The following is a 21,144-nucleotide window of genomic DNA, read 5'->3' on the forward strand; positions in this document are numbered from 1 at the left end:
TTTGAAACACATTTCAAAGTTCTATTGCTCAGCAATAGATGAAGCTGGATTTTGCTGAGAGAATTTGTACTGTAGACAGAGAAATGCATTTTTGCTTAATTTCACTGGGGTTTTTAAGCTGTTTCAGCACTGTTGATTTCTGGGAATAGAAAAACAGTGTTGTGTGAAAGGCTTGCTGGTGACCTGGCCTCACGAAGGTTAGGGTGCGAATTGACCCCCTTGCCTGCTGTTACAACCTTACACAGTTAAATGTAGTTTTATGTCATCTTCTTTGGCTTACTGAATCTTACTTCTTTTTATTAGAGGTGAAGTAAAAGAAGGGAACACAATGTAGATAATTGGCAAACCCACGCTTCATTCTTACTCTCACTTCACTTTCTTACTCTTGCTACATTGAGCAAGAATGGGAAATACTGGAAGTGCAGGGTTTTCCTTTCCTGATACTCCAAGTATTTTCAAACACTCTTAAGACCCTCCAGTCTGCTGGAGCATCAGGGTGTCAGAAATGTCATTTTCAGCAAATCCTTACATCTGCAGCTCTGCCTTCAAAATAGCATATGAAGGATTTTGAGTGTCTTGAGTGGCCTTTGAATAGCAGAAGTGGTGTTTGCAAGCGATACAGCAAGGGCTGCTGCCAACAACCCCTAGTGATAGATAACAGAGCAGTTAAACATCTGTGAAGAATGGCTATTTAGTATATAATGGATATAAGAGGAATAAATGTCTGCCCTACATACTGTTTCATCATAGAATGGGTTAGGGTTGGAAAGGACATTCAGATCATCCAGTTCCAACCCCCCTGGACCATGTCACCCAAGGCTCTGTCCAGCCTGGCCTTGGGTTCTGTCTTTAATCATTGCCAACAGAGGTCGTCTACTTTTTCATCCAAGTGAAGCTATTTAGTCCTGACAAGTTCTTATTGTCCTTTTTAGTATTCCCTGCTAGAATTTTACATTTCCCAAACTGTTCCTGCTCTAATGGACTATGTACTTCCCAGTATAAAGCAGGTGGGAACAGAAAACACCCAAGCTTACACTAGGGAAATACCTGTTATTAAGAGTCTTGCCTTTTCAGCCAGTTGATTTTGGGCAATCATTAAGAAGTTATTGACAGTGCAGGGATTTAACTCAAAGCAAGGAACAAAGATACGTGCTTTTGTGACAGGGTTGTGCATCGCAAAGACATCTTAAGCACCTCTTCTGGTTGATGGAAGGAGCTGGTACATGGCTATCCTAAAGAATACAGTCACAGAGGCATGGTTTTGTGATAAGCAGCTGTGTCCCAAGAGAGGTTTAATGTTTCTTCAGGTGTACGGTGTCTTGAGAAATTCATGGTCATGTTTTCCACTGCCTTTACAAGACACGTTTGTGTCAGACTTGCCTCTTTTCAGATGAACTGTGGGCTGTGTCTGGACCAGAATCTTCATAGTACAACGCTGCCTGGTTCAAAAAAGCCCAAAAATGCTCAGCAAAGAGCTTTCCACTGAACAGCCTTACACTATTAAAAGGCAGTCTATACTTCTGGTGTGAATAGGAGAATCTCTTCCTCCTCACACTGTACATCATGGCAGAGAGCCTAGCAAAGGAGCACAATCAGAGATACTCATGCAGCAGCAGCAGTTTTTTTCCTTGCTCTTTCCAGGCTCCAAATCACTTTAAATCTTTAACTGCAGGACTCTGCTTGTGCTCCTTGAAGACAATGAGGGCTTTCTACTGGATCTTTAACCTAGAAGGCTCAGTGACTGTTAACTGCATGCTCAAGCTTTCTACAGAGGTGACATGTCTGGTATTTCAGAACTCTCAGAGAAGTCTTAAGCATTAGGTATAGTTATGGAATATATTTAGTGTAATAATTGAAGCTAAATGCCATAACAAGCACAGAATGAAACTCATGCTCAACGTACCTGACTTGTCAAGCTCTCCTCAGAACAGAAAATAGATATTCTAAGTTTTCTGATGATGTGAAAAATAACTTGCTTTATGTGCTTACAGACAGATCCAGTGGACTATGTGGAAAGTGTTTGTGAGAACATGCAGTTGTTTCAGAAGGAGGATTTTCTGACAGGAGAGCAGCTCTTGTTTGAATACAAGCCTGAGGTAAGTATACTTTGAACTCTTGATTATATGTTTTGATGTAATGAGAATATGGACATACAGTGTAATATAAGTACTTACAGGCATTTATAATTAGCCATAATCCAGGGACAGGTTTTGTATTAATTGAAACACTTGTATTAAGAAAGGAAATGTAGGGTTTTCATAAGCTTGTTCTGTTTTGTTCTTCCTGTGTTCAGACTGAGAAGTCTTTGGTGGGTCAGGCAGAGCCAGAGTTGTGTTTGACCTGAAGTATTGTCTTGAACTTGCAGATCATTGCTAATGCCCTTAACCAGCTCAGTCCTCAGAGAGCCAACCTCATTTTGCTGTCTGCTGCCAATGAAGGCCGGTGTCATCTAAAAGAGAGGTGGTTTGGAACGCAATACAGTGTGGAAGGTAAAACAGGAGCTTGGAGAATGTCTCATTTGTATGGTAGATACTAGAAGGGTGACAACATAAAATACAACCCCACAGAAGTAGGGAAATGAATTCTCAGTGCTTTACTCACCTCATCATTAGTCAAGTACTCTGTCCTACTCAATAACTTTACTCTTCTTTGTTTGGTATCAGCTGATTCCCACTCCCTAGTTTGTCATTGTTTCAGGAGACAGGGATCCCAGCAGAGCCCTCCACTTGGCTGCCATTCAGGTCCTGTAAAAGGGAAAAGAACACAAACGCTGAAGGGCAGGGTGTGTTGGTAGCTGATTAATGAAGCAGGCAAGCTCCATTTACTTCTTAATAGGACTACTTCAGTCCTGCTCCAGGGGAGTTTGTAGAAAGGGATTTAGAGAGTCATGATGAACAGGGAGACATTAAGAACCTCCTATTATGCTGCAAATAGTTATGGAACTGACTGGCCTAGGAAATAGGATAGCTTGATCTAAGTGCATCTTATGTTGTTGATTTTTTTTTAATAGATATTGACAAGTACTGGAGTGATTTATGGGACAGTGACTTTGAGTTAAATCAGGATTTGCACCTTCCAGAAGAAAACAAATACATAGGTAAGGCACCTCAGCATCAGTGAAATCTCACCCCAATAATGTGAGAGTTTGCTGTGCTTTCAAACAGTTTAACTTCCTTCTGAACATCGGCCTGGTTTTGAAGGTTAAACAAAGAGAGCTCTGTTCACCTGGATTTTATTCAATTTCTGTTATTTATAAGCTTGAGCTGAGTTTTTCAAAGGTGTGAATTTACAGATCGTAGAGCTCTAAGAGAGCAGCCTCACACAGTCCGTGAGAGGTAATGCAGAGCTCCAGGCTTAGAGGATCAATTTTATTTACCTAATCTTGATGGGTTTGAAAGCATCTAAATACCATCTGGGTTTGTTGCCGAAACCAAACAATAAACCCATAATTTGTAACCCCTATGGGACACAGCATCACCACTTCTGAGCCACTATTCTGGTGTGGAGCTGAAAAAGAAATGTTCTTTGGGTGCAGGAAAGCATTGTGTGTAATGTAGCAAGCTGGATAAAAGAATGTTGATAATTTTGAATACTTTCCTGTATGCAGCCTGTCTGTGTCTGTGAAACCCACTAACTAATGGTTTGGTTTGGTTTTCCTTTGTTAGCCACTGACTTTGCTTTGAAAGTTGCTGACTGCCCTGAGACTGAATACCCTGTCAAAACACTAAGCACAAAACAAGGCTGTCTCTGGTACAAGAAGGATGATAAATTCAAAATCCCAAAAGGTAAACACCTTAAGGGCTTTCAGAAGAGTAGGAAGTCCCTTTCTTTACCAGCTGGAATCTATCTGATGGCAAATTATCTGTGATAGTGTTCACTTAAGCTCAGTGTTTACTGTCAGCTCCTCCATGGTCTCTTTGATGTGTTTATTAGCTACAATGAAAGAGAAGCAGGTAAACTACCTTGCAGGGAAGAAACTCTCCTGATACCTCAGGTTGGAAAGTGGAATCACTGAAATATATTGACTTCTGAATGTCTCACTAGGGGCAGACAGAATATGATATTGAGACAAGGGCTTGAGAACAAAGGAACACATCAGTTAGAGGAGGGTATAATCTCTTCTGCAGAAGGAGAAAAGTAACATGTGGGTCTAAGACAAATGTGTAAAATATATCACTGCTTTCAAGCAGAGTGTCCCAGCTTTTAGTAGCTGTGGAAGAGATGTTTCATGGAGTTCTGTTATTTCTATAGGTCACACCATGTGAGTTAATATTTTGCAAATAACAGCTTTGTGTGTGCTAGTATTTAGTATTTTGAAGGGAAGAATTTGAAGTGAGAAATAGAAGACATTTGATGAGGACTTAATATAAGCCAGAAAATACTCTTATAGCTGAATGATCATTTTCATTAGACTCAAATTGTGACCAAAGAACAACCTGATGGAACTAGATCTGACTTTAGAAAGCTTGTCTTCCTCTTTTTTATGCAGTTACTCATTGAAGTTTCTTTTTTCCCCACCAGGTTATGTTCAATTCCATCTGATCTCTCCATTGATACAGCAGTCTGCAGAGAAGTGAGGATTGTATTATTTATGCTTAACTATATTACCATAGTTGGTAAAAAAACCATGAAGAGAGGTTAAGTTTAACCTGGAATAGAATAAGGCTTCTTTTTCTCATGTTCTACACATCCCTTGTTTTACCTATAGTTCAGTGAGGATGGCTCTCAGCAGGTCCTGTACTGTAGCACACAGATGGGCTGGAGTTTCTTGGTGTGGTATTCCCCAGTGCAAGTTTGGGAAAAGTAATGTACCAGCAGCAGCATTCCAGAAGGGAGTGCTTAGAAGAGTCTGCAATAAAAAGAGCAGTCCACAGTCATGTCCTGAACTAGCTACTTGGGAGCCTGTAGGAGCAGGTGAAGAGACTCAGCAGCATGTAGAAACCAACAGTTGATTAGAAAGACCTCAGGGTTGCAGCTCTGCACATGGTGTGTGTGTGCTGGTCTTGGGCTAGCATCACTGTTTGTAACAGATTTCATAGTACTTTTGTCACAAACCTGCTGAGACCTGCACAACTGATGTAATGGGAAAGCCTTTGTAAACCTGGTTTCATCAGGGCTTTGTTAGATCGAGCTTTGAATGGGAGTCCAGGCAGTAACAAAAACCTGAAAGCACACACTGCTATTTCCATAGTGGGGAGCCTGATTTGCTGTAGCTTATTTTGGTCTATCTTGATAGACAGATAATCATCTCATTACTCAACTCTTCAGCATAACTGAGCCCATCCATCCTCCATTCCTTTACACAAGGTGTAATTATCTCTTTTTGTGTAATTTTTCCATATTTTGAGCATTGGCATGTTAGAGTGTGCATCCCTGTCTTGAAGAAGTCTTACATGAAGCCGGAATCTTATTTATTGCAAAGAATAGCTGAATGTCAAAATGTTGTGTGCTTTGGACAAAGGGAAACTTGCATTCTGTAGTTCTGGGTTTGTGGAAAACCCGTTTTGAGTCTCATTTTACTCAAATATATTCTTTTGGAGAACTTCTTGTGCTCCATCAACCATCAGAGTCATTGAGCTTGATTTTTATCTTCATTCTATTCCATCTTTTTCTTTCTTTTTAACCGTCTGCCCTTTCCTCCATGCAGCATAGTTTTGTTTGATACATTTGTAAACATCCTTTCTCACAACCTTGGGGAGCCAGCTTATGAAGCGGACGTTGCCCAGCTGGAATACAAGCTTGTAGCTGGAGAGCACGGCTTAGTCATTCAAGTGAAGGGTTTCAATCACAAACTACCTGTAAGTACTGCTGATCTTCTAAACACTTTTGAGCATGCTGCTTCCCAGGGGCTGTGCTGCTTCCCAGGGGCTGTGCTGTTTCTCCAGGCAGCTGGAGCCTGGTTGAATGTTCAGGTGGGGTATTTGAAATTGGAAAATGTGCATCTCTGTTCAGATACAGGTTAACACAGCAAATGCTTTTTCATGTGCTGCTATATATAAAGATGTATTCACTTTCACAAGCTCGACTGTAGACTGACTCAAGAGAAGTCTTCCTTTAAGTAGTAACTGTTAGAGACTTCAACAGCCTTCCTTGTAAAAAGAGCTACAAGTCTCCCATGTCCATACAGGGTGTTAGAGGCTCTCTGGCTGTAAGCTAAAGCTATTTGAATGCTGCCTGGAGAATTGTATTGGAAAATAGGTTTTGTTTAGGAGACAGCTTTTGTCTAGAATGTGACTTTGGAGGTGCAGCTTCTGCACGTGTCCCTGTGGGTGCAGTTGTTCTCTATCAGGTTGGTAAGAGCTTCCCTTCTGAGCACTGGGGATCCCGTTGCCATTCTCTGTAAGGGATGTAAAGCACAGAGAAGAGAAAACTGCCCAGCTTCCTTAGACTTCCATTGCAAGAGCTTGGCTGGAGCTTTAACAAGACTGTCCATCTTCTCAGGCTTATTAATGTGAGCTTAAACAGAAAAAGCCAGAGATGCAAATAGCATGGTCTGAATATTCCTTAAGTTGTGAATGTTGTTCTGTGATAATGCCATTGTGCCAGCTGTAAAGGGAAAACTAGACTATCTAATAGGGAAGTGTTGGACTTACAGGCTAGGTTTGTTTCAGTAGAATGTGGAAATTACCAATTTGGGACATTGAGCTTAATTCATTCACTTTCTAAATATCCTGTCCTTTTGAAGCTGACTGTGATTTGATATAGAATTGTTTAGTGACGAACATCTACCAGAAGTGAGGAATGTGCTTCAGTAACACTGTGTCTCTTGTGTGATCAAGGAATAATGATTCTTAAAAATGATTATATAGGTTTAAGGTTATAATTGGTTATTATTATTATATAATAGGTTATAACTGGTTCTTTAAAAAATACTTAGAACTGTTTTCTTTACAGCTTCTCTTTCAGCTCATCATTGATTACTTGTCTGACTTCAGCTTTACTCCAGCAGTGTTTGAAATGATAACAGAGCAGCTGAAGAAAACGTATTTCAACATCCTCATCAAACCTGAGACTCTGGCCAAGTGAGTTCTGGGGGAGGGTGAGAAGTGGCTGCAGGGCAAGTGTTGAGGTCGACTGAAGAGCCTGGAAATCACTGTGCTGTAGGAGAGGGAGCTCAAGCAGCTCTACAACCAGCAGATCGAATACGTGGGTCAGACTGGGCAGCAAGGTCACTGCTGAAGTGACATGTAGCCAACAGCAGGTGCTGAGGGAGGGCAGAGTCAGCTCACAGCAGCACTCTGTGTCTCCAGTACAATCCCGAGTCAGAAATGGCATCTCTGACACTGAACAGCTCTTGACAGCCTGTGGTGGTGTTTTCCTTCTTGCATTGCAGGGACGTGCGTCTCCTCATTTTGGAACACGGGAGGTGGTCCATGACAGACAAATACCAGACGCTGATGAATGGCCTTTCCGTTGAGTCTCTCTCGTCCTTTGTTAAGGCTTTCAAATCACAGCTCTTTGTAGAGGGTCTTGTACAAGGGAACTTCACGAGCAGAGTAAGTACAGCTTCAGCAGCTGACACACACTCACGCTTGTCCTTAAGATGTGCTTTAACACAGCTGCCACAACTCAACATTCCCCTGACTGCCTCCTAAGTACTGGCAATCTGGAGCTTTGCTGGGATAGGGCAGCTTCACCTCTAACACCTCAGGAGTGCTCGTCTGGATAAGCCACTGGGGAGACCATAGTTGCTGGTTTGAACAGAAGTTTCCAGGAATTTGGATTTAAACTGCAGAGGAAAGAATGTGGTAGAAACCTGCCTGTAACCTGTTTCCCCTGTTGCCACCAGTTGGGATAATATTTGGTGTGCTGGTTTATTTGATACTGAGAAATGTCCACGGTGGTACCACAGGAGGGGGCTTCACTTGAAGTACATTTCTCCTGGACATTTGGTTTCCTGCATGCTCAAATCTTACTGAGGTCCAGTCATCCTCAGTCTTGTCAAACGCCTGCAATGTTCATCAAAGACTGTCATCCTGACATTGTCTTGTCAGGCCTTTAAAACAGGGTTGTCATGGGGCTTAGCTCCATGTATCCAGTGGCACCGAGTGCCTGTGTGTGGCATGGGAGAGAAGCCACCTGCAGTTATGATTTGTGCTGAGAAGTTTGTCTTACCTAGTGGTGTTTGTCTTTAAACTGTTTAAAGCCTCATAGAGAAAACATGCCAGAGTCCTTTGGGAAGCCAGGTTCTTGTCATGTCAGCTGTGGGACAGGAGGCCTGGGAATCCAAACTTGTTTGCTAAGAATTGTCATTCAAGATGCTTTTGCTGCTGCAGCCTCTGTGTGAACTAAGCTCCTTTCACAGGGTGGCTTGTGCAGATTTAACTCCTACATCAACTTTAGGATGTGTTTTAGTTTTAGTGTTCCTCATACTTCCTTCCATTTCTTCCGCTTAAACCTAAGTCTCCTTCCCAGAGCTCCAACTTGATGCACAAGAGAGGAGCCTTACCTCTTCCTGTGCCCCCCATTCACTGTTGCCATGGCTGATGCTATTTCTCTGGCTTGTGCTTCTCCTTCTGGAGAAGTTACAGTGCAAGAAGCTGCCTGGAGACTGTTTGGTTTTGCAGCATGGTGCAGAGGTGTTAAGGGGGCAGGGATGTGGCTGGTGTGACAACTTGGCTGGTCTTTGCTTGGGAGGTCACCTTCTGAAGTGATGCTCTGGGGTGTGTGGTCATGAATTGGGGTAATAATTCTCTTCTAAATAAAACTTACGTTTTCTCTCCTAGGAAGCAAATGATTTTCTGAATTACGTTGTTCAGTGAGTATCTCTTGATTCTGTGTGGAAACTACAATCATGTTCAGACACTCTCCTGGAGGGAAGGGGTCAGGGTGGGAGCAGTGCAGAAGTTCCCTTCTCCCCTCCTGCCTACAGGTGCTTGTGGGAGGTGACTGTTCATCATGGGAATTTCAGTGGGCATTGGTTTGGTTTGGGGAAGGGGAAAATAGACCAAATGTGTAAATGTCCGGGTGTTGTACTGGTTTTGGCTGAGATGTGAGCGGGGTTTGAGGCTTTGCTGTTTGTGCTCCCTCCAGAAAGCTCCAGTTTGCTCCCCTCATCCATCCCTGCCCTGTTCAGTTCCGGGTGGTGGATTTGCCAAATAGACATCTGCTCTGTAAGGTGAAAACTCTCAACAAGGGAGATGCCAACTCAGAAGTGACAGTTTATTACCAGGTACGTGCTAGCTTGTTGGGTACTGGCCTCTTCCCTCTGGTAGCTGCTGATGCTCATATGGCTGTACTTAAGCCACAGTTATGGTTTCTGAGCAGTGTGCTGAAACCTCAGTTAAACCCAGGTGGGCTCTTGCAATGTGTGGGGCTCCCCAGTGCCTGTGCTAGTGCTTGTAGATGGATTGTGCCTTGGTGATCTCCTGTGTCCCCACTACTGAGCTTGTGGTCCTGGGCTGAGCCCCTTCCCTCTCTCCTGAGGGCCACATTGAGGCCTTCATGGAAAACAGGAACTTTCCATTTGTCCCTGATGTGAATTGTGATTTGGTGCTGCAGTCTGGCCTGAGGTGTGTGCTACAGCCCTCACCTTGGTCTGACCTACAGCATTTAACCCCATGGAATGACCCCAAGTTCTTTGTTTTCTTTCTAGTCAGGTGCCAGAAGCCTAAGGGAATATACCCTTATGGAGCTGATTGTGGTAAGTTAGTGTTTGGGTCTCCTAACTCATCAAAGTGCCTTCCCTAAAAACCACTTGGAGCTAAGATAAGGCCCTGGGACTAAATGGTATGAAGGGGGCAGCATGTATCTATTGCCTTTGGATCCCCAGCCTGCTGCAGTGAGGGACAGTGTGAACACTGCTCCCTTAGCTCCTGACCTGGGAGACTGACCCCCCCTCATTCAGTGGGTGTAGCTGCATCTGCCTTCACACACTGCGATCATGGGTCTGTACAGAGCCGGAGGGTGGCTGCAGAGAAGCACTGCTTCTGCTATAACATGTGTTTGCTCTGTTCCAGATGCACATGGAAGAGCCTTGCTTTGACTTCCTGAGGACCAAGCAGACCCTTGGGTGAGTTCGTTGTGGACAGCTCCTGCACTCCTACTTTTGCTGTTCCTTAGCAGTTTTACTCTGGAAACACTTCTGCACAGTGGCTAATTCCTGAATTACGGTAATAGAAACTAACATAAACACATCAAAACCAAGAGTACCAACTGACACAGGCTGCAACCAAGTTGCTGTTGAATCCTCTAAGAATTTTATCTATCACCAGTGTGTTAACTCAGAATTACTCAGCACAAAGTGGTTCCTTCCACTTCCGAAATCAGCTCCCTGTTCCCTGGGGCTGTTTTCACAGTGGCTCTGTGGTGTGTAGCAGCCTCCCTCAGAGGCCCCCTTCTACCTCGGAAACTGGAACAAGCTTTTCACAGCTATAGGTCTGTCACCGTGTGAAGTTGTTGTGGGAACACAAACACAAATTCTGTGCCAAGAAAAGGAGTTCATAAACATGAGGAAAAGCTGCAGTGCAGCGATGGAGGGAAGAAAGGAATGAAGACTGTTGGGAAGTTATGGCTGAGATTTTTCTTTCTGAAGTACCAACACTATTTTAACTTGTAGCATGTCTTATAAATGAAAATTCAATTGTGCTGTGGAATGACTTTACTGTTTCCCTTTGCTGTTTTTAGCTACTATGTCTACCCTACCTGCAGGAATACTTCTGGGATTCTTGGCTTCTCCATCACAGTAGCCACCCAGGCAACTAAATACAAGTAAGTGCTCCACAGGCAATCATAAAATCCCAGACTCTGGTTGGAAAGGACCTTAAAGCTCATCCGGTTCCAAGCCCCTGCCCCAGGCAAGGACACCTTCCACTAGAGCAGGTTGCTCCAAGCCCTGTCCAACCTGGCCTTGAACACTGCCAGGGATGGGGCAGTCACAGCTTCTCTGGGCACCCTGTGCCAGTGCCTCAGCACCCTCACAGTGAGGAATCTCTTTCTAATACGATTTCATCTCATGCCAGTGAGAGTTTCACTTCTACAATTGGGTGACAGTTCCATTACTGAGATGTGTGTCACCTGTGGAGACTTTAATGTGTCAGAAACCTCCCCATCCATCATCTGTCATTCCTTCTGCCTTAATCCAGTTTATGTGTATGGCTGAGGACTGCCGAGGAAATATTCCCTTGTTATTTTGGGTCCATTTTATTCCTTTACCCTTCAGTATTAGGTTTTTCTTTTTCCTGTCTGATTTAATTGTTTAATTCTCTTTTAGTTCTGAATTGGTTGACAAGAAAATTGAGGAGTTTCTTGCTTGCTTTGAAGAGAAAATCAAGCATTTAACTGAGGATGCTTTTAACACCCAGGTAAAACTTGATCTTAAACTGTGACATCTGAAATGGAGGATTTGGTTACATCTCTCTGGTCTGGTTCTGAGGTTTTCTGACTTAGATCCTGCCTCTTACTCCATTCTGTCATCATTCTGTTTGCTCTCAGGCCATTTACTTCAGTGTGATGGTAAATTAAGAGTTTTAAACTGTCCCTAACAAATTGTTTTGTCTTTTTCAAATGTAGGTTACAGCTTTGATAAATCTTAAAGAATGTGAAGACTCCCATCTTGGAGAAGAAGTAGACAGGAACTGGAATGAAGTTGTGACACAGCAGTATCTCTTTGACAGGCTTGCACGTGAGGTTGGTGTTTAGTGATGCCAAATGGAACAGACACATGTTGCTTTGTGCTAAAGTTTTAAATGGGGGATTTATGCTACTGGTGAGAACTGATTTTAAAACTACATCCATTTTAAAAAGGTTACTTTATCTAATGGGCAAGAGTTTGTAGAGGAACAATTTTTGTGTTTGAAATAACTTGGATCACCGCTGTGCTACTTAAACCCTGTTCCTGTGGGTTACAGATTGAAGCTCTGAAGTCTGTTACACAATCCAACCTGGTGACTTGGTTCCAAGCTCACAGAAGCAGCAAGAAGAAAGTGCTCAGTGTACATGTGAGTATTTGTCAGCTCCTGAAACACCAGCCTTTGATAACCTCAGAGAAGAGCACTCACATAATTTTTGTTGTGGTTGTCTGCATTACTGCTCCTATTTTTGTAATTTCTAATTATTATTCAAGTTGCATTTAAGTATCTGCATTTAACTGTCAGGGCAGATGAACACCGTGTGAGATCCAACTTACAGAAGCTTAGAGTAGAATTTCTTCTTTTTGGTAACTGTGTTTCAGGTGGTTGGATATGGAAAACATGAAGGAGACTCGGAGGTTCCAGCTGTCTCAGAAGTACAGAGTTCTTCATCTGGTGAAATACCTCAGCTTATTTTCTTACCCGCATCTTCTTTGACTGATGTTACTTCCATCAAGGACATCAAAGCTTACACATCAACTCTGAATGTTCTCCCTTACCATAAAATATTAAAATAAAATCAGCATTTTGCCCTGCAGCCACGTGTGATACCAGTGCTTTCTGCAACACGACTGCTCCAATCCTATTTTTATCAACCCAGGGCTCCATTCACATACCAAGGAAGTTTCCAGCGAGCCTTTCTCATTCATCTCCTACATTAAGAACAGGTCCTGTCCTGCATCTTGCTGAAGCGAAGGGAGAGCTTCCCCCGCCAGAACGATGCTACGTGCTCCTCTCCAGCTGTCTGAGGTGTGGGCTGCACCTTCTCATTCAGACTGTCTTTCCTGTCACTCCAGCAGCAGTTGCAGCTCTTCAGAGACAGTGTTCAGCAGTTCTGGAGGAGTTACTGGTGGGTGGGAGGGGAAAAAAGCCCAAAGCTTCAATCTCACACTGCTTTTTTTAAGTCTTCCTGTATGTGCAACATAGACAAAATTGAGATGAACTCAAATAAAAGCTAGATTTGACTGTGGAAAGATTGATACTTACCAGCTACTTCCTTACTCAAACATTATTTCAACCACAGAAACATAGATTCCTGCAGCGCTGGCGAGCTTGTAGAGACATGAAGCTGAATGTAGAATCCAGAAACATCCTACTGTGGGTGCTGCAAATTCTGCTCCTTGTGCTTCTTCAGTAACTACTTTAAGAGGTAGGTTTAGCTGCAAGGGTTCCAATGGGGTTAAAAATAATACATTTGACATAAAGCAATTGCTCATCACTCAGCTGAAAAATGGGTCTTGCTGCAAAGATTTATTATGAAATAAATAAAAAGTCCGTAAGAGAAGTTTGAAAAATCTATTTTATGAAGCTTTAAGATGCATTGAGTAGAATTATCTATGGTTACATTTCAATCTCAAAATAACAAAGTTATTTTGGGCAAGACACTGAAATGCCAAAAGGTTTGATTATCGTACAGGTGGAAGATAACATGGATGTAGCATTTTCTAACAAACTGTCCCATCAAAGGAATCCTCATATTTACACATTGCCAACATCAGCTAAATTTAAATGACATCTTGCATTTTGTTTCTTGTTTGTTTTTAAATATGTAGGACCCAGGAATATTATGCAACTGATACCAATGCCATGGCCTTCACAGTGGTTATATGAAGTGTATCTGCTTCAGAGCCCAGATTCCCTGTGCTCTAGAAGCATTGGTCAGCGGGCTTCAGCACCTGTCTGTGGAGGCTGAGCCCACCACCAGTAGAGCAGAGTCCAGTATAAGTTACTGCACAGCTGTTTCTTGTTTCATTTAATTGCTTATCTGCACCAGTAAGTCCAGTATCCCTGAGATAGGAACCACTGTAGTTGGAGGGGTCAGGTTCTCCAAATGGTACGCACGTGATAACTGCTGACTAACTTGGTATCAGGTGTAAACTTTGCTAAGCCAAGGCTTCAATGTTTTCTGGGTTTAGAACCCACTTAATGTTTACTGGCAGCAAGTCGTTTCAGTAGCGGCTCATCATAAACCCAGCACTCTCCATCTTCATGGAATAACTAGAACAAAGGGAATAAGCAAATGTAAGCTCTTGATGTCCCAGCTGGAAATGAATAAATGCTACAGGGTAGAGGGCAGATAAATGAACTTTCAAATAAAGCTCACCCTTGTTTCCCATGAGGTCTCATTCTCCTTTCTGGCTCTGGCTTCAGCTCTTTGTCTTTCTTCAAGTGCATGCTTTGCAGCCGTGGCTGCATCGATGTCTCTAATTTTTAAATTGTAGGTTACATCTTTCCATAGGCTTAAAAAATGAGAAAGGAGGCTAATTATAGCAGCAAAGTGTTTCAAGGTTCTAGAAGCATATTACTGTTAGCGATATTTGTTTGAATTAAAGTAGGTCTCATTTAATTGACAGGGCAGAAAAAAAAACAATATATATTAAAGCACAACTGCCCTATTGCCAGGAGAGGCTGCAGTGGTGCTCTCTGGACCTCCCTAGAACATTTGGTCCCAGCAAGGATGTGACCAGGAACTACAGGTCTCTTCTTCCCTCTCAAAACCGCAGCCTGTTCTTGGTTCTATCCCACAGCAAAGACCAATGTGGAGCACAGCTTTCTGTGCCAGGGCCAGATTAAGGCTGTGGGCTGTACACATGAATCCAACTACAACAGAAGTCTTAATTTGCCCATTTAACTGAAGTTCTTACCAGCGAGACTCAAAGTCGGCTTGGTCCTCCAATTTTCTTACCTTCTTCTTAATTGTAGGCATTTTCTTGGTATCGATAAAGACAGTGTTCTCCTACAGAGTGAGATTTAAAATAAACCAATTCAGTTCTTTATGTAGACTTAAAATCCATATACCTTCAAGTACCCTGGTTGTCAGGAAATCCATGAAAACCCCTCATTCTCTGGATTCTGTTCTTGCTATAAAAATCAAATTACCTTAACAAGGTAAATTCAGGATTTTAATCCCAAATTTAGTGTTCTTGTGATCTTTTGGGCAGCTCCACAGGAGTTCCCAACTAGTAATGTTTGTCTGAAAAACCACCAAACAACAAAAAACCCAACCCCCAAACCACAACTTTTTAAGCACAGTCTTCCCTGTCTGAAATAAAGAGAAAAAAGCAGCTTTACCCCTGTGCTGTATTTTGCATACATGACACCGTTCCATTCGCCTTCAATTGAGCAGAAGGGTTTCTTGTCATTCGGAGAACTAAATAGAAACAGTCATTTCTCAGTGGTATCACAGGAACTGGAAGACCCTAAACGATCAAAACTTTATCCTAGTTGCTGTACAGTCTGTTTTGTATCAGCCCTTCAAATGTCCACCCCTGACAAGGAGGAGATTAAGGTTCTATTTACAAGTGAAGTCTTGCATGAATTAGTTGGATGAACCTTAAAAGTAGGTAAACCTTACAAGGAAATGTTTTTCCAGGAGAAGCCAGTTCCTGCCCCAGGGCTGTATTCACATTTAGAGTTCAGGAAATTAGTTACATACTTTTATATTTCAAATGAGAAGTTTAAGCTTAACAAGGTTTCACTGACTGACAGCTTCTTCCCCAGACTACTGGGAAACACCAATGCTAGTTCATAAATGACATTGTGATAGATCACAAAATGATCTATCAATGTATGTCAAGAAGTGATTTAAAACCAAGTTATAAACCTCATTTTGTCAGCATCCACTTCCTGACATCCCAGCAGATCTCCAAACAGGATGAGAATCTCCACTGAATTCTCTGCCTGGGGCACACGCACAGGGACTAACCAAAGATCCACCAAACCACAAGTGGAAATAGGTAAATGGAACTTCAACTGACATGCTATAAACAGCAGCATTACAAGGTTTGCTTCAGTGTTCATATAAGAGGTAATGATGAAGACATCTTGGATAATGCAGGATTGAAAATTTAAGTTCCTTTTGGTAATCAGCCAAGAATGTTTTAGGGAGGGACAAGGTAGTGTGCAGGCCTATGCAGATTTCCTCTCACAAACCTTGGCTACAAATGGCATTCCATGCCCAGTAGTCATGAGCCCAGTGCCTGGGCTGTAGCTGTTTCAGTAGGTTATGCTACTAGCTTGAAAAACCACTATCAGCATTTAAAAGATTAAAAGTGAGATTGACTGAAGAAACCCACTTACAAGATTTCAGCTGTAATTCTGTGCTTCTTTCCTCCATAAAATGGTTTCGTGTGGAAGATGATGGAAGCATTATAGCCTGTCTTTGAGCAATTAATACTGCATTCCCCACCAAGTTCTATCCATGGCACAGTGAGAATAGACCTGCAATTACAAATGTATGTATTTATAACCTGTTAACCGACAAATATTAAGCCTGAAGTATTACAAGGCATTAAAGCATGAAAACAGCAAAGAGAGGATTTACTTACCTTCCATAACCATTAGGAAAGGTCAAAATATAGTGTTCATCATAATCTAGGCATGTTACACACCCTAGGAAGGAAAAACAGAAATAGATTTAAAAACATTAAGCAAAATCTCTACAAAACTTTTCATAATAATCTCCTGGAATACTTCCTTAACAAGTAGTACCATTAATAGGAAAATCAAAGAGCTTTAGTTTTCAGCAGGGCTGAGAATGCCTCACTTCTGGGAGACGGCAGGGACAGCTGTATTCCCTAAGAAATACAATTTCCTGCAGTTTCTTTCTGGGCCCTGAGTGATTTCAGCGCACAAAGTGCGCAGAAGGAATCCCCAATTCCTAGAGACAAGCTCTAGTTACAGAAGTTGGGGTTGTTCATCCTCAGGAAGACTCCAGGGGACCTTATAGTGGCCTTTCAGTTCTTAAGAGGGGCCTTTAAGAAAGACAGGGACTGCTGTGATAGGATGAGGGGTGATGGTTTTAAATTAAAAGAGGGAGATTCAGGCTGGACATGAGGAAAACATTCTTTACAATGAGGGTGGTAAAACACTGGCACAGGTTGCCCCGAGAAGCGGTGAATGAGCAGTCCCTGGAGATATTCAAGGTCAGGCTGGATGATGCTCTGAGGAACCTGACATAGTTCAAGATGTCACAGAATCATAGAATCATGGAATAGTTTGGGTTGGAAAGGACCTTAAGATCATCCAGTTCCAATCCCCCTGCCATGGGCAGGGACACCTCACACTAAACCATATCATCCAAGGCATCATCCAACCTGGTCTTGAACACTGCCAGGGATGGAGCATTCACAGCTCCCCTTGGCAACCCATTCCAGTGCCTCATCACCCTAACAGTAAAGAATTTCTTCCTTATATCCAATCTAAACTTCCCCTGTTAAAGTTTCAACCCATTACGCCTTGTCCTGTCACTACAGTCTCTAATGAATAGTCCCTCCCCAGCATCCCTATAGGCCCCCTTCAGATACTGGAAGGCTGCTATGAGGTCTCCACGCAGCCTTCTCTTCTCCAGGCTGAACAGCCCCAACTTTCTCAGCCTGTCTTCATACAGGAGGTGCTCCAGTCCCCTGATCATCCTCGTGGCCTCCTCTGGACTTGTTCTAATAGTACCATGTCCTTTTTATGTTGAGGACACCAGAACTGCACACAGTGCTCCAGGTGAGGTCTCACTAGAGGGGCAGGATCACCTCCTTTGACCTGCTGATCACGCTGCTTTTGATGCAGCCCAGGATACAGTTGGCTTTCTGGGCTGTGAGTGCACATTGAAGCTGGCTCATGTTCATTTTCTCATCGACCAACACCCCCAAGTCCTTCTCTGCAGGGCTGCTTTGAATCTCTTCTCTGCCCAACCTGTAGCTGTGCCTCATTGCTGCAAGGGGGTTGGACTAGGTGACCTCTGAAGATGCCTTCCAACCCCATCCATTCTATGGTTCTATGAAATTCAAACATTCCTTATGTTTAACAGGATGACTTTAAAGAATTTCTGCAAAAATTCTAACTGCAGAACGTAAGTTTCTCTTCTACTGTTAAATGTATGCACACATACCTTGCCCTATGTTATGGACCCCGATAGACATTCCTAAGAACTTTGACTTGGTCCATATGTGAGCATTGAACTGTATCCTCTTGCTAAAACACTCCGCGTAAAATGCTGAAACTGAAGAAAAAGGTGTTAAAACCAACAGCACAAGACACTGATACTGTTGTTTTGAATTCATTCATCAGCAAATATTTCAAAGTGCTTCATACTTATGTGGCACAGAGTTTGCAATCTGTTTCTCACAAGAACAGTTCATAGGTAAAACTTTCAGCTTTTAAATTTGGAGAGCAAACATAAACCCAAGATTTAAACCAGGAGCTGATTTTACTGTCACTCCTATCCAGACATCATCTTTATTAGCAAGGTTATTATCAACTTACTTGGAGGATGATGAGAGACCTGCTCTGCCACAAACGTTACACTGCTTTTACTGACCCAGGGAACTGGTCCTTCTGAAACTGGCTCCTGTGTGACAGCAAAGAGGATTTTCATCACTGGCTGTGTTTACAAAACACTGGAGACTTCCAAATTGCTTCCATGTTTAATGGCTTCTAAAAATGTATTGCAGTCATTTTAAGGTATTTGGCAGTTTGCTAATTTGATAAGGAATAAACTTCTTACTCCTGAGGCTATGATGCCTTCCAAAGAATAGTTTCTCCTGCCTTGTTTTTGAGTATAAATGTACTGGGGAGACACCCCCAAATAAAAGTTAAACTGAGTCATGTATAAACCCAATTACAAAATAATATTTAAATCCACTTAATCTCTTATTAACTAATACGAAATGGGTGGCAGAAATACTTTTTGCTTCTGAGAAAGTCTGACTGCACATTAATAATGATCAGATTCTATGTATCACAGAACCAAAAAACAACACTCATTTCCTGTGGCAAATACTGAAAAGTGTAATTCATTGTTAAAAGCGATGGAAGCACAAATACAATATTGCCTTTATCCCAACAAACAGGAGTCCAAATATTCACCTTAGAAACAAGAATTGAGAAAACAAAATGGAGGAGAAGCAAATTAAATGGAAAAATTACATGGTTTACATCTAAGCAATCGCATGTTGTGATATACTACACTGAGGCTACATGAAGTATCTCACATCAGGACTTCCTACATAGAATCACAGAATGGTTTGGGTAAGAAAGGACCTTAAGATCATCCAGTTCCAGCCCCCTGCCATAGACAGGGATGCCTCATCATCATTTGCAACTTCAGAAGGTGAGAAGCCTCAATGAGGTGACTAAAAGCCACCAAAAAAAAGAAAAAACAAAACACGTCAAGCTGCACTGCAAGTGCCAGAGCTTTTCCCTGGAATCAGTGGGGCTCTGTGCTGTCTATGGTCCAAGTGTTTAATCCTTGAGTCTCAGTGAAACTTGGGCAAATAAGAGAAAAGCCTCATAATCTGAAATCATCTACCAGTGTACGAGTGTCACTGCTGTTCCTGCGTCCTTTGCTTCACCAGACATACTGATAAAGCACAAAAGGAAAAGCAGTGGCCAGACACAGGTGACCAACCAGAATACTATCCAAGCACAGAATGCAAACTTTAGATGTTGAAAAAAGACTTATTTGGATGTATTTTAAAAGGAGAATTAAATACAGTGGAGAAACTGCATTGCTTTCTAGGTTGTGAGGAGAAGAAACCCCACTGTTAAGAACACAAGGATTTAGAGAAATTATTAAAAAATACAAAAGTCAGAGCTTTGGGAAGAAAGGAATTCACACTCAGTGCTGTGAAACAGTTCAGGAAAGAAGAGAACATTTTCAACATGTCAAATAGTTCTAGTAACTGAGTAAAACTAATAGCTCAAATTTTGTTATGCAAGATATTTTATACATCTTTCCAAAGAAAAGGGGTGGGGGCTAGGAAATCAGTGAAGAAATTGCCAGTTTTGCTACTTAAACAAAAGCACAAGCCATTTCAGTCAATAAATTAATACAGCTTTGGGAATTACTTGCATGCATTCTAGGCACCAAAAAACATACAAGAAACTAACCATATCATCTTCACCTTCAGTGCCTGGTAACACCCAATGACATCGGAAGATCTCACCCAAAATGGGATTGTAAGGCTTTTTAGCAACTGACCCTTTTCTTCCTGCATGAAAAGCTGAAAGGTACCATTTAACCACTTGAACCATCCGTTCCTTTGGATCCTTCTGGTCACTAATGCTACATGAGCAAGAAAGAGAGAAGAGAAGGACAGGCAAAATGAAATACAAACAGGCACCCTGAATACAGGAAAGCTTTTGAAATGTTTGGTTGTTTTTTGATTGACTATTTTTTAAGTTTAGATCAAACCCCAAGCAATAACTTCAAAAGCACCAGCTTGTTTATGGCCCTTGTGGGCTGCTGAAAGTAATATCAGAACCAGTTAATGCTGTACTTGAAAAATGAAATACCTGACAAATAAGTCTGGATGTGCAAAAAAGTCAGCATACATTTCTAACAGTGATCTTCTTTCCAGGATAAAAGTTGGAAGAACCACCTAGGTGAAGAGAAACCCTCTTACAGATCAAGACACTTCAACAGCCTGCACAAAAGCATTCTACATACTAAGTCTAAATAACATACAAAACTGAGACTTAATGTGCCTGTAAAATGATTGTGTTATCAAACTTACCAGTGAGTTTGGACACATGCAGCTCAGTTGACACCTTCTATAAATCAAAGATTTAAGAGGAACTGTCTCATCTTATGCATGAGCTAATCCCAGATAGAGCACATCCAACTGCATGGCTGAGCTTATCAAAAGCAGTTCTTAGTTACAGTAACACTGATTCTTTCATTTAGTCTATATGTACACTGTCAATTTTCAGTTATAGCCATGCCATGTAGGCACAGCCTCATATTATATGCCTCTTTTAACAGGATGAAGGTTAATCTCTTCCCCACTACTTTTTCTCCCAAACAGCATTTTCAGGTTCCATTCTTGTGGATCTGCTGACTAATCAATGTGGTCCAGACCACTGCTGAAAGCATTGCTGATTGTTGTTGCTGACTTTAAAGTGATACAGACAAGATGTACGCTCACGATGTTTCTTGGCAGCCTGAGATCAGTCATTTTCAACTATTCCAGGAATTCCCAAACCAGACACATACCAGATCAATTGCTATTCAGAACCGCCAGAAACCTTCTGTAGTTTGCCTGTGACCTACTGGCTACTTTTGAAAAGTTTGAAGTTTATCTTCTTATTCTCTATTCTAAGTTCCAGACTGGACAGTTAAAGTCATGCACTTAAGGAAACCGATGACAGGATTGATCTCTCCCACTATTTTTCAATCTGGAATTACTTGTCTAAATTTAACCAAGCTGCCTAGAAAGATCAACACATTCAGCATGCTGTTCATTCAGCCTTTAGACAGACATCAGCATGAATCACATTCATGAAAAATCTAACTCTTTAC

At 42.0% G+C, this 21,144-nt stretch overlaps 2 protein-coding genes across 4 annotated transcripts in view; one reads left to right on the top strand and one right to left on the bottom strand.

The window, feature by feature from the left end:
• The window catches only part of NRDC (nardilysin convertase), a 28,393-nt gene extending 15,574 nt beyond the window's left edge, over nt 1-12,819 (top strand). The window contains exons 15-31 of the mRNA XM_034063989.1: nt 1,992-2,096; nt 2,366-2,489; nt 3,011-3,097; nt 3,666-3,785; nt 4,522-4,573; nt 5,648-5,798; nt 6,895-7,022; nt 7,334-7,496; nt 8,727-8,758; nt 9,034-9,172; nt 9,596-9,643; nt 9,960-10,012; nt 10,627-10,710; nt 11,213-11,303; nt 11,512-11,628; nt 11,850-11,939; nt 12,173-12,819. Coding sequence (XP_033919880.1) covers nt 1,992-2,096; nt 2,366-2,489; nt 3,011-3,097; nt 3,666-3,785; nt 4,522-4,573; nt 5,648-5,798; nt 6,895-7,022; nt 7,334-7,496; nt 8,727-8,758; nt 9,034-9,172; nt 9,596-9,643; nt 9,960-10,012; nt 10,627-10,710; nt 11,213-11,303; nt 11,512-11,628; nt 11,850-11,939; nt 12,173-12,367 — 1,779 coding nt within the window. The 3' untranslated portion in view covers nt 12,368-12,819. The remainder of the gene's footprint in view (nt 1-1,991; nt 2,097-2,365; nt 2,490-3,010; nt 3,098-3,665; nt 3,786-4,521; nt 4,574-5,647; nt 5,799-6,894; nt 7,023-7,333; nt 7,497-8,726; nt 8,759-9,033; nt 9,173-9,595; nt 9,644-9,959; nt 10,013-10,626; nt 10,711-11,212; nt 11,304-11,511; nt 11,629-11,849; nt 11,940-12,172) is intronic.
• A 310-nt stretch (nt 12,820-13,129) lies between these two features.
• The window catches only part of OSBPL9 (oxysterol binding protein like 9), a 62,239-nt gene continuing 54,224 nt past the window's right edge, over nt 13,130-21,144 (bottom strand). For all 3 annotated transcript variants that reach the window (XM_031050769.2, XM_031050768.2, XM_031050770.2), the window contains 10 exons: nt 20,139-20,224; nt 19,734-19,908; nt 18,108-18,192; nt 17,734-17,844; nt 16,178-16,241; nt 15,930-16,070; nt 14,922-15,000; nt 14,495-14,586; nt 13,954-14,089; nt 13,130-13,847 (listed from right to left, as the gene is read on the bottom strand). In XM_031050769.2, the coding sequence (XP_030906629.1) occupies nt 13,773-13,847; nt 13,954-14,089; nt 14,495-14,586; nt 14,922-15,000; nt 15,930-16,070; nt 16,178-16,241; nt 17,734-17,844; nt 18,108-18,192; nt 19,734-19,908; nt 20,139-20,224 (1,044 nt within the window). In that variant the 3' untranslated portion in view covers nt 13,130-13,772. The remainder of the gene's footprint in view (nt 13,848-13,953; nt 14,090-14,494; nt 14,587-14,921; nt 15,001-15,929; nt 16,071-16,177; nt 16,242-17,733; nt 17,845-18,107; nt 18,193-19,733; nt 19,909-20,138; nt 20,225-21,144) is intronic.

This window comes from Melopsittacus undulatus, chromosome 6, assembly GCF_012275295.1.
Source record: "Melopsittacus undulatus isolate bMelUnd1 chromosome 6, bMelUnd1.mat.Z, whole genome shotgun sequence".
Taxonomy (NCBI): Eukaryota; Metazoa; Chordata; class Aves; order Psittaciformes; family Psittaculidae; genus Melopsittacus; species Melopsittacus undulatus.